This window comes from Mustela putorius, unplaced genomic scaffold (assembly GCF_011764305.1).
Source record: "Mustela putorius furo isolate JIRA1106 unplaced genomic scaffold, ASM1176430v1.1 tig00003867_pilon_pilon_pilon, whole genome shotgun sequence".
NCBI classification, from domain to species: Eukaryota; Metazoa; Chordata; class Mammalia; order Carnivora; family Mustelidae; genus Mustela; species Mustela putorius.
In genome coordinates this window covers 21,974,818-21,988,412 of record NW_025422019.1, presented here as the reverse complement: position 1 = coordinate 21,988,412, position 13,595 = coordinate 21,974,818, and the positions used below count along the sequence as shown (strand labels likewise).

Below are 13,595 nucleotides of genomic sequence, written 5' to 3'. Positions count from 1 at the left end.
CCTCCAGCCTTGGCTTTACTCTTGCTACCTTTATTTCCAAGTTCTCCACATTCTAGCTAGTGTTATCATGCTAAAATCCAAACTCATTCTGTCATTTGCTAAATTAAGTCTTTGCTGCTGTCAGGGAATTATTAAAGATTCGTATACAAGTCAAAACCCAACAAGACGAGCTGTTTGACCCTCCTAAGTTTAGGCTTATTATTCCCCCTAAAGTGCAACCACAAAATGAGCAATACTTCCTTCCAGGATTTTCTAGTCCCACAAGGATGAACACTATCACTCTCCAGCCCCATGATTTAATAAACATGTCCACTTTTAAATATGTTAATGCCTTCAGTCATCAAATCTATCCAATATGGAAACCATATTTATTATCTTACGAGGTTGAAATAGGTAGTAAAATTCTCTGAAAGCAATCTTATTTATCTTAATTCTGAATTCCCATCAGGTTGCTTTGGGTTGTTTCCCCAGGTACTGTTTGTAAATATGACCTTATAAATTACTTTAGCCATACCTCTCTTATAACATAGGAAGACACTGAGTCCCAGAGAAATTAATAGGCAACACAAGGGAAGTTCCTAATTCCCCAGCCATTGCAGTTTCCACTATATATTATTACATATCTAAACATATAACCAAAGCTGATTAGTATTTTGGTTCCTTTGCATAGAATAAATATATTTAATTTTAAGTGAGCATATCTTTGTATTCTTGGTGTTTTATATTTAATTGTGAAAAGAGAAAAAAGCAAACATTTACAAAATACACAAAAAATCAGTTACACTACTGTATATTTTTTAGAAGTATGACTGAAATATTTCACCGCCTCACCAACTTCTTTTTTTTTTTTAAAGATTTTATTTATTTATTTGTCAGAGCGAGAGAGAGCATAGGCAGACACAGTGGCAGGCAGAGTCAGAGGGAGAAGCAGGCTCCCTGCGGAGCAAGGAGCCCGATGCGGGACTCGATCCCAGGACGCTGGGATCATGACCTGAGCCAAAGGCAGCTGCTTATCCAACTGAGCCACCCAGGCGTCGCCCAACTTCTAATTCTGTATAAAATTAACTGATTATCTGTGACCACAAAAGCTTTTCATTGGTTATTCTGTCTTCAGCAACTCAGTTTGTCAGTTTCCAGATAACCAAATTGAACTAATAATTTTGCAAGTGTCTTTTCTTTCCAGAACAACACAATATATATAATGAAAATTAATACCATTTAAAATCTAAGTTTCTTTACAGTAACATAAAAAATTTTGTGAGATAATTTATATTTGAAAAAACTTTCTTCTACCACCTTACCAGTATTTTCCAAAGGAAATATGATATACCTGGGTAATATCAGATTGTTTTGAAAAATAAACCATGAGTAACTTGAAAAAAAAAATAGTCTGGGTACTGCGTGTCCCTCATATTGTACAGGAAAAAAAAATATATGGAAGTGAGAAACTAGGTACTGTGCAAAGATAATTAGAGGAATATGTGTCCTGTTGACTGACATTAATTAATTATGCTACATCTCTGTGTCTCTTTTTCTGTTTTGTTTGAAAATAAAGGAGGAAATATTTGTAGATCAGATGAGTTTCTCTGCAATAATTCCCTTTGCAAACTACAATTTTGGGTGTGTGATGGAGAAGACGACTGTGGAGACAACTCTGATGAAGCCCCTGATATGTGTGGTATGCAATTCACCTGGGTCTAGATTATACTGTCATCTCCAGATCTAACATGCTGGCGTGAATCAATAGAGTGGTGAGGCAAACCACAAAGTCTACCATTCTGGGGTTAGGTAGATACAGATACAGCTTTCATTCAGGTAGCAATAGATTACCCTACCCAAAGTTGATGATTTTACAGAGATGGCCCCTAAATCTGAACTTATACATGTCAACACTATTCAAAAGATAGTGTATGGCCTATCTGAGAGGACTTATAGTGGTTTGGCTTTTGAATTGTGTGAGGTTCATATAAGGACTCGGCTTTGTACCAAATTGGTTACTGAGGCTAAAACATTTTTTTGTGGGGGACAGATAAGTACATGGACAAAATGTGAATAATAAAATCATGTAGCCCCACAAGTTACCCACCACTGAGACCAATGTCAGGGAGATATATATGGAGATAATATGGAAGTATATTGATAATATTTTAATATGTAAGTATATGGATGTATTTTATTACATAAATACATTAATTTACTTAAATATAGCATATATTATTTCTTCATATATGTCCTATGTTATAAATATATTAATATATTTATATATATATATATAGACTTAGGCAGAGAACTGCAATTAGGAGTTATATAACCTTTAAATCTGAAAATTTTAACAAAAGTTATTGCTTCTTCAAATTCAAGCTACTCTTGACTCTTGATAATTGTCAGGAGCGTACTTACGCAACCAGCAACTGCGAATGTCTGTTTATATCACCAAGTAAAGGATTTCTTCTAGGTAACAAACATTTTCAGTTCCTTCTTCTCATTCTTTGTATCTAATCTCAGTAAAAGTGTATTTTACCTCTAATTTAAGGAAAAATACTACTACTTTGGATATAATTAAGTAGCACTTCAGGTGACTTAAAGAAGACATAGCATGAGTGTATATATACTTAATTCTTTGTCCTATTTGGTACACCAAGTTAAAACAATATTTTTTCCATAAACATTGGGGAGGGTATGTGCTTTGGTGAGTGCTGTGAAGTGTGTAAACCTGGTGATTCACAGACCTGTACCCCTGGGGATAAAAATATATGTTTATAAAAAATAAAAAATTAAAAAAAAAAAACAATATTTTTTGATAGACGATGACATTGACTATTGACATTACAATTTTGTAGCAACATGGATGGGACTGGAAGAGATTATGCTGAGGGAAGTAAGTCAAGCAGAGAGAGTTAATTATCATATGGTTTCACTTATTTGTGGAGCATAACAAATAGCATAGAGGACAAGGGGTGTTAGAGAGAAGAAGGGAGTTGAGGGAAATTGGAAGGGGAGGTGAACCATGAGAGAATATGGACTCTGAAAAACAATCTGAGAGGTTTGAAGTGGCGGGGGGTGGGAGGTTGGGGGAACCAGGTGGTGGGTATTAGAGAGGGCACGGATTGCATGGAGCACTGGGTGTGGTGCAAAAATAATGAATAGTTATGTTGAAAATAAATAAAAAATAAGTTAAAAAAAACAATTGAATAAAATATCCAAAGCATGGAGGAAGCTTTATTTTTAAAGGGATTTAAAACTTAAAAATGACAGTCTTTGGAGAGTGTTCTCTGTAGACAAAACTAATGAGAAATATAACTAAGTTTCAGTTTTAGTTCAACATCATCTTACACAATGGACTCTAGAAAATCACCAGAGATTATATTGTTTCTGAATTATAATCCATGGAAAAATATAAATTCACCTGCCAATATTAAGCCAGAATCAATTGTTTTTATAAAGTATGTATATGTATACATATATGTGCATATATATATATATATATATAATATATATATATATATATTTTCCTATTCTCTATTCCACTTCAACACACAGCTAGTGAGTGGAATAGGAAATGATTGCTAATTAACCATGTGAGGCTCCAGTGTCATACTCCCAGGACCACTTCTAGGACCAGGAAATTATTCTCAGTGACATGCCACACAGCTGCTGGAAAACCTAAAATACAAACAGCTTGATGCTGTGCATGTTTTTACATTCCCCTAGGTCATCAGTATAAACATTGAGTCAAGCTGTTATGTACCAGGGACTGTGCTAAGTAATTGGAATGAGAAAGAAAAAAAAAAAAAAAGAAGAAGAAAGAAAGAAAAAGAAAAAAGAACAGCACATGGTTCTCATTGACAAGATCTTACTCTGATTGTACAAATCAGATTTTCATACATTATATTTTAAGCAATGGTGGAATTAAGTAGATGTACAGATAAGGAGGAGAGGAATAAGATGAACTCTACCTAAGGAGGAATTCAGAAAGCTACAGTTTGAACAATCCAAATTAAAAGATACTGTTCTTATTTTGGGGATAGGATAGAATACTGAGTGCCACCAAACTTCTAAATAAATATAAGCAGCTGGAAGAGACAGGTGAGTTACCACAAAAGAATTTGGGGGAAAAAAAAAAAGGTATGGCAAAAGAAATATCAAGGTAATGAAATGTATCAAGAAAGATGAAATGGTTCCTGAAAAGGCAGAAAAAAAATGGGCTTCAGAGCAGATGAAAACTTAGTTTTAGATAAGAGTAGTCACCCCTTCTCTGTTATTAAAAATATTGACATGAATTGATAGATTGTCTATAGATGCAGGCAGATGTCCAATGATATAATGAGGTGATAACAAATTCACCATTTTATTTCATTTTTATATATGCAGTAGAAAGTATATTCATATATAGAATATGGAAGGTGGTTATTTTAGAAAATTTGAAAAGAATAGAGATCTAAATTGTTATTGCAAAGGGTAAGAGACTATTATGCTATCTCTCTGTATTTATATCTATATCTATCTATCTATCTATATACATGTATATCTGTATTTATATCTATGTAGATATAGATATATATGATTTCCAAGTAATATTTAGGGCCCACCTGGTATTAATAAATATTCATATTTGTGGTATCAGTTGGTCTTGTGGCATGATCATCTGCAATGTTGCTGGTCTTCCCAGAATGCAGACATTGGAGTAGCAGATGGTTTTATTCCTCTAAGCTTAGGTTTTGTTAGATAACTAAATGAAAAAGAGAGAAGGTCCAGATAATCCAGATTATTTGTACTAAAGTGAGTTTCTAAATGAATTCTTAGAACATATAATAAGTTACCAATAAATATTTGTCAACTGAGTAAACTGAAAGATGGAGCATGGGATCTTATGTCAATGCAGAGGTAACTAAAGACAAAAACACTGGAGAATAGGAAAAGGTAGATCTATCAATGGACTAAAGTTTCACCTAAGACAGAAAAAAGATTTAATGAGACTGGCTGAATTAAAAATTTGGGAAAGTAAGAAATGCTGGACAGAATTTGTAGCATTCAGATTAGTGACTTTGTAAATGAAGCTGTTGGAGGAAATAATATATCCAGCAGCACTCATGTAGATCAATTAATATTCTTACCTGCAAGCAACTCGAAATGTCATTGGCTAAATTAAGAAGAGAAATATATTAGAATCTACCAATCTTCACAACCTTCTAGGATACTTGCTGGCTTAGATGAATTAGAGTAAAACGTTACTGGGTATGAAAAACTCAAGGAGCTAAGAGGCCCAGCTATTGGTTGGTTTGTTCATGTAGATGTTAAAGTCATCTAGAATGTTGAAATGAGTTTGGACAGAGAGCAATAATGATGAAGGAAGGTGCTACATTAGTAAACTGGGGAGGGGATGATGTTTATAAGGCCAATGAGAAAACAGCAATAAGGAAGATATTTATCAAATGACTGGCTATCAAAATAATAGGGTTTTTTTCAGTTTATTTTTAAAAATTGAATATAAGGTATAGTAACAAAGTTCTGAAAACTAAAGTAGGAAATTAAGGGGTATTTAAATATAAGATAACATGAGGCTTGAGAAATTTAAGAGATATTCCTAAAAGATCTGAAGAGGAGGACCTATGCTTGGAGTGGGAACCAGATTTCAATTAAACCATGGAGGTCAGGCAAGAAGGAGTATGGCATATTTAAGAAGCTGATAAAGTAGTATTGCTAGAATATTAAGAGTGACAAGGGATTTGTCTGTAAGAGCAGCATGGACAAAGTAGTGATCAGTCCATTATGGCAGGTGAAGTGTCTTAAATTTTATTCAGAAAATGCTGGATAACTATAGAAGAGATGATCAGATTAATGTCCAAGGTGCGTTGCTCTGGTGCCTTTTGGAAGATTTTAGGTTGGGCAATGAAATAGAGATATTTGGGATTGTACTGCAGTTTTCTCTGTAAAAGATAGTGCAGAACTGAAATGTTATAACTGATATGTATGGAGAGAAGAAGGCAAATTTGGGGATAGAATCAACCAGATTTGTTGACTAGTAAGAGCTGAAGGTCAATAAGAGAAAGGCATTTAGAATAACCCCAGACTTACAGCTATGGTGCTACTAACTGAACCATGGAAATAACACAAAGCTTATGTTTGGGGAGAAGGCTGATAAAGCATGGAGTTCTGAATTTACTGAATTTGAAATTCCTGAGAGAACATCCTATAATCAATTGTGAGATGCTAGAATTAGATAGTGAATTGAAAGTTTTAAGGGTATAGTATCAAGTAAATCTATGAGAATATCAGCAAAGAATTCAAGAATGAAAAGATTAAGAAACCAATGAAAACACCTGGAGTATTCCACATGTAAAGATAAAGTGTCATGAGAGGTTTCCTCCTCTAGGGGTAGAAGTCTTCAAATTAGATAATGATAGAAGGGACAAGGATAAAATTCTCTGGCTTTCACTGCTGTCATTATAAGTCACACACACTGCCCCCCCCCAAGGCTACATATACCCACAAAAATTAAACATAAATAACAAAGATCACCTATGTGACTCAAATACATATTTATGCATTTGTTTACAGAGATACAGAGTAAGAAAAACAGTCATAGTATCCTCCCCCCCCCCCCCACTGGAAGACCTATTTTCAAATTTGGACCTGTAACGTATGCTTGCTCAAGATCTGCTCTATGTGAAATTGCTCTTTCAAATAGCTAATTGTCCTGCCATGTTGTTATAAACTGCAGGCATAAATTAATTTGGTGTACCAAGTGAAGTCAGCTAAGATAAGGCAACTGGAAATGAGACCATGAAGTCTGGCTCTTTTTCTTACTTCATTTCATTTCAGCTGTGTACTCTTTTCTGTAGTTAATATAAATAACTAAGATCATAGCTTCTATTCTCACACAGTTTCTAGTACCTACATGAAGGCAATTTCCACAAAAAAAGATATTCAGAAAAGCCAGATTATGGATTTGCAAAGAAGGAAACAAAATAAAATAAACAAAATGAATAAATAAATAAATAAATAAATAAAACGGAACAAAACAAAGAAAGGAAGACCCCCCCCCCAAAAAAAGGAAGGGGATCATTCCTCATAAGTCAGTGTACTCAAAGGAGCAGCTTTGATTTTTTTTCTTTCCTTTTTTTTTTTCAGCCAAATTTCTTTGTCCCCCAACAAGACCTTACAGATGCAGAAATAACAGAATCTGCCTGCAGTCTGAGCAAACGTGCAATGGGATTGATGACTGTGGGGACAACTCCGATGAAGATCACTGTGGTGGTAAATCCGTTTAATGTGAAATACTTGATTTAGTGACAGCTACAAGATAATACCATGGTTTGGGGGCTCAAAAAATGACAAAGAAGTATTTTCCATGTAGCATGTCTGAGAGTGTTTTTTTCAGACACTTGATCTTCTGACGAAGTATGAAAAATAATCTGCTGACATTCACTTGAATAGTAGAGCTGTGCAGCTTTATCCAAACTCTCTACTAGTCTGTAAATCTCCATTGATGATGCACAGTTTATTTCTGAAAATACTGCATGAGAGAAAAAACAGTGGTTTAAAAATGTTCTCTGTTAAACAGCTCCTTGAGGGGAGAGTGTTAGTAAGGAGTTTATGTCTGTATACACAATTCCTTCTTCACAATTAGGAAATTAACAAAACTTTTAAAACCAAGGCTTTACTAATGTGTGTGGCAAAATCATTTGATGACAAACCCTGACCTGAACTGGTCTGAAGCAGTTTTTATTACTTTAAGAACAAGGTCTCACTTAGGATGAATATTCAGACATTTTCCGGTGGAAATGTAGTGTTACTTATTATAGGGTAAATACACTGCTATTCCTCTAAAAGTCCAGAATTTCCAAACATTTTTCGTTTGGCCCAAGACCTTCAAATAAAGGACTGTGGAGCCATGTTTTTCATACTGTTCAAATAAAATCTTGAATGTGTTAATGAACTCAATAAATTTGTTTTGATTCTGAAGTACTGATCATTTTTTAATGACTCTATAGGTAAGCTTACATATAAAGCAAGACCGTGTAAAAAAGATGAGTTTACTTGCAGCAATAAAAAATGTATCCCCATGGACTTCCAGTGTGATCAACTTGATGACTGTGGAGATGGTTCAGATGAGCAAGGCTGCAGAATAAGTAAGTTTAGTTTCTGTTAAAGTATAGCAACATGCAAGTTCAATTCTCCTTCAACATGACTAAAATTTTCTCTACTGGTGTGAGAAAATATCATTCTTCACAAATGTACTTAAGTGTACGTTCTTTTTGGTAAGCCCTTACCAATGCAACCTTAGAATGCCACTTAAATTAATATCAGAAAGTATGAAGTGGGAAAGGTCATTTTCACAGTGAGTACCCTTGTTAGACCTGAATCTGAGATCTCAATATCCAATTGCAGACTTTGTTATCAGCAAAGATATCTATATTCCTTAATTTTATTTCATAAAATATAAATTTACTATTTTTTCTTACAATGTTATTTAGTTGAAATATAATAAAGGTCTTAGTAATTTATTCAGTGTTTTAAGATTTTAATCCATTGCTGAGTTATTCTTAAAGAAGACATCATTGTTTAATTTAGTTGGAGTTTGATGCTATTTGAGTTATTAGAGCTTGGTTATTTTCATGTTTAATGTTTGATATCTCATTTTTCATATTAAGAGAAATAACCAAACTTATGACTCTAATTCAGATTGCTTATAAAAGTCATAAAATCCTTCCTATTATGGGGTCTTTCACTTTTTCTCATTTATGCATCTAAGTTGTTCCTCTGGGTTGATGAAGCATTACCTCCCACAATATGGCCACATATACCTCAAGGCTGAGGTGAAATTCCAGTGGTGTACTTTAATTAATTATAAAATATTCAAGAGTCGGTGGGGACCAATAACCATTATAATTCTGATAAAGTTTTCATATTTCAAAATAATTTGATATATGTAAGTAAAAAACAGATAATTCAACATCTATTTTACAATAATGTCCCTCTCATTTATTTGCATTCTAAAATGTTTTCTGGAATGAGAGATAAAGCTATGAAATTGTAATTACTATGCTGGGAATGGCAAATAACACATAGTCTGTCGTAAGTTGTTTAACAGCCCTTGACCACTGGCGCATACTGCTCTTCCTATATATTTTTGGGCTAAAAAACTTTAAGAACTGATGATTTAGCCTACTTGTTTGAGTAACATGGTAGTACCCTTGATTGAATTCCTGAATACTAAATTTAGGTTAGCAATTAATGCCCACATCTCTGGGAGCTTCTAGGAAACCTTTTGTTTCCTAGAGAAGGATATAGTACTCATACATCGTAACATTTGTAATGATAACCTGTTATTAGAAACATTGGCTCTCGACTTCCTTCCACAAGTAGTGTAAGTCAACAGCTGTAAATATCAGCTATTGGCAGTTTGGTCTGAAACTATATTCAGTGGAAATGGGCTCAGCTTTTTATCTGCTTCTATACTTTTATAAGAAATCATGACTTAGACAGAAAGAAGGTCGTAATCTTATAAATTCAAAAAATACTTATCTGTAGAATAATAAATATAATTTCAAGTTAAGAAAAAAATGTAAACTCCCACTTCAGGAATTAGAATCATATTAGTTTTGATGGTATTTTTAAATCCTAGCTCCTGCTGAATATACCTGTGAAGATAATATGAATCCATGTGGAGATGATGCATATTGTAATCAAATAAAAACATCTGTTTTTTGTCGCTGTAAGCCTGGATTTCAGAGAAACATGAAAAACAGACAGTGTGAAGGTATAGTACATTTCCTCAACAGCTTGCTCTTAAATCTTTAGGTTATAAAAGACTCACAGGCTGTTAAATTGTGAGATGACATGGGATTGATTTTCATCAGATTGGTGTGTATCTACGGGATACCGTTTTACCTACAAGAGTGAAAGTCCCTGGGGTCAAAAGCCTGTTTGTATGGCTAAGCTAACCATCTCTGAGACAACAAAGCCTTTTCTATAGCAGATTCAGGCCTGCAGGAATTTCAATTGTACTGTTACAACTCTGTTTTGAAATGCAAATAAAAAAATTGCTGGTTCAGGAACTATTGGAGAATTAGAGACATTTCGTGAAAGAACATGTTTATGATGACCCATCTCTCCCGAGTTGTGGCATTTGCCGTACTGCAGTAGGCAATTCACTTTGAGAGAACTGTGGGCTTTTGTCCTAACACCATGTCTCAAACAGTGCTTTATATTATTAGGAATGCCTTCTAAAATTCAAAGACAGGATCTAAAGAAATCTCTATCAACTTACTTGAGATCATTTAAAATTTGAGCATGATAGGATAGCCAGGATCTCATAGTAAATTATAGGTAAATATAATATACATCGAAGCTTTAGTGAGAGAGCCATGAAATACAGACTTATATGTACTTACTGCCAGTTTCTCCATTAAAATTCATGTTATTGTGATTAGAGCCAAGCCTAAATTGTTTAAGGCTGGCTTATCTACTGTAAATTCAAGTTGTAAAATGCTTTCACCCACCATCTGCCTTCTCTACTGTCCATGTTATTCTTGGATAAAGAAAAGTGATTTTTGCTTTGTGTCAATCAAAATGAGATTATTGAAGTGAATTAATTATATCCACCCAAAAGGGAAAGAATTATGGCCATGTCATATTTACGTACATCTTGGATTATATACTTGTTTGAATTGCCTATGGCATTTTATTTCTCCATTAATATGGAGCGAGCACTGAAAACTAACAGCCTTCTCTATTTTTTTAATATATTTTTTAAAGATTAATTTATTTGTTTTAGAGAGAGTGAGCAGGGGGAGGGGCACAGGGAGAAGGATAGAGAGAATCTTAAGCCGACTCCCTGCTGAGCATGGAGCCCAACCTCAGGACCCTGAGATCACAACCTGAGCCAAAATCAAGAATCAGACGCTCAACCTACTGAGCCACCCAAGCACCCATAGGTTTTCTCTATTTTAATTTAAGAAGTAAATTATTTCTCAAGGCTATATTATTTCTTTCTTCCCCAGAAACTTTCTATCAATTATATATAAACACACACATATACACACAACCTCTTCAAAATTTTAATTTCAATATCATTAATTGTCTAAAATTTATTCATGAATAATGGGCTGAATTTCCTTATAAACTTAATATTTAAAGCTCATAATTCTCAAAATTTTCTGTATTTTTAATTGTTCTATGTCAAATAAAAGCTGCAACTTCTCTCTTCATTTTAAGTTGCTACAAATCCAGTATTCTTTTTGTGCAAATTAGTAACTTCTGCACTCCAATAAAAATTGTATCCTTATTAAAGGAAGCTTTGATAGCAAGGAAAAGCAATTTGATTTGGTATGGAGGAAGGGAAAGACATGACTTTGGTTCATAATTCAAAAAATTCAAATGTGTTTGTGCTTTCCCTATATATAACTCAAAAAGAGACTAAGAAATCATTATGTGATGTTAAAGCCAATATGCTTTAATTAGAATATGTAAAGGGAAGACAAATTATAGAAAACAGCAGAGAAGTGCAATGGATTAACAGTTGCTCTGTGTCAGGCACTGTTCTATGTATTGGACATGTGTGAGATTCTTCCACCCCTTATGAAAGCCCACAGTATCAACATTAGTGTGTGTGTGTCTGTGTGTGTGTGTGTGTGTGTGTGTACTTTTAAGTAATCTCTCTTCCCAACATGGGACTTAAATACCCGACCCTGAGATCAAGACTCACATACTCTACAAACTGAACGAGCTGGACCCCCTGGCATTAGTATAGAGATGAAGAGAAAATGGTGATTCTGGACAATATAGGGCCATGTGAGGGGCCCGAAATTTTTATGAAATCATGTAGATTTTTGCTTATTTTGACTCCATATCAAAGGGAAATGAAAGATCAAATAACATGCTGTTCAAAGCTACAGATGTCAAACAATCAAATGTATTTATTGTAATACCTTTTTGAAGGCCAGGTGCCAACAAAATGCATTTTGCTTTGTCCCTGGTATGGTATTCACTAACAACACAGCTTTCTTTACCTCTTTGTCCTATATTTCAATGGAACACAGAAATGAATTGTCATTGAGTGCCTAAGTTCACCTTGGGCAAAGTATCATAGTAGACACAAAGGAATCAGAAAGCCTGTGTTTGAGCCTCGCCCTTGTCCTTGCAAGTGTCCCTGGCAAAGTCCTGATCTCTACCACTAAGGCTTCAGAACACAGTTGAGAACTAAATGAAAGAGTATTATTGCTGTGCTTATTCTTAAATTTTCTAATTCAAAAGAAGGATTTATTTCACAGATTTATTACATAATTAGGGTGACATGAAAAAAAAAGCAGAAGAATTAAGCTGACTGAAAATAGAGAGAGTGTAGTAATTCACTAGAGTCACCTGACATTGTTGCTGGCTCTGCATAAGCCATTAAAATTAGAGGCATGTGCTAAACAATAGAATATTGCCTGTGATTTGTTTATTTATTACTTATAATGCACATGTATCCATTTATTTGTAGACATTCAGGGTTTTGTTGCTTTTGTTTATTTCACATAGCCCTTCTTGTAACAGTTTCTTTGTATATAGGAAGCCAGAAGTGTGTTACAGTTGTATCTGTATCTTCATTTGTTGGCCAGGAATTATGTAACACACAGACAAAAAAATTAATAATAATTAATGCCCTCCAGGGGCTGACAGTCAAGTAGGGGGTATGTATATATGACTACATATATAATATATAGTACATATAGTGCTGTAAGAGAGAAACACCCAGATAGTAAACAGCAGAGAAACTGTGGGATGGATGTACATTGGTAGAGAACAAGAAAGGTTTTATGCATGTGGATCTTAAGAAATGAATAAAAAGTCTTTAGGTCAAGGTGGGCAAGGGGCTTATAGGACAGTATATGATATGTACAAATGTATGGAGGTAGGTAATCAGAAACAGTCTCAAAAGGAAACCTCAAGAAGTGTTTGAATGAATGAAAATACTAGGGAAGTTTGAAAGGGCTCTTTCAATGTGTTAAGTGGATTAAAAAGCAGTGTACAAACAACTGATGAATTATTACAGTGAAACTATTGTAAAAATTGTTACTGTCAGAAAATATGACATAGCAAATCATATACTTGAGAGTTTTAAAAGGACAGTGAAAGAAATAGAAATAAGTTGAAGGAAGAAAAGTAAATTTGTCTTTTTTTAAATGTGGAAAGAACAGAAACGGAAATTGGAGGTATGATGATGCTATTTGGAGCTCTTCTCTTCTAGATCTTAATGAATGTTTGGTGTTTGGCACATGTTCCCACCAATGTATCAATATGGAAGGGTCATATAAATGTGTGTGTGACCAGAATTTTCAGGAAAAGAATAACACCTGCATAGCAAAAGGTAAGATTATAACAGTTATTTCAAATTCTATTATAACTGCTATAAATATCTTATGGGGAAAACAATGCTTCATATTATATTTTAGCAATAGCTCCATGCCTGAAAATATAACAAAATCTCTTTTGAATATTGGCTAATTGACGAAATTGGTTTGTTGTCATTCTTAATCTAATCTGGGATGATTTATAGACATGATTATCAAATATGTGGTTATTGTTAAAACCACATTCATGTTTAAAAA

General features: G+C 34.1%; 1 protein-coding gene across 1 annotated transcript in view; it reads left to right on the top strand.

The window, feature by feature from the left end:
- The window catches only part of LRP1B (LDL receptor related protein 1B), a 1,620,129-nt gene that overhangs the window by 1,485,819 nt on the left and 120,715 nt on the right, over nucleotides 1–13,595 (top strand). Inside the window, exons 72-76 of the mRNA XM_045066491.1 lie at nucleotides 1,556–1,678; nucleotides 7,132–7,257; nucleotides 7,995–8,132; nucleotides 9,629–9,763; nucleotides 13,235–13,354. Coding sequence (XP_044922426.1) covers nucleotides 1,556–1,678; nucleotides 7,132–7,257; nucleotides 7,995–8,132; nucleotides 9,629–9,763; nucleotides 13,235–13,354 — 642 coding nt within the window. The remainder of the gene's footprint in view (nucleotides 1–1,555; nucleotides 1,679–7,131; nucleotides 7,258–7,994; nucleotides 8,133–9,628; nucleotides 9,764–13,234; nucleotides 13,355–13,595) is intronic.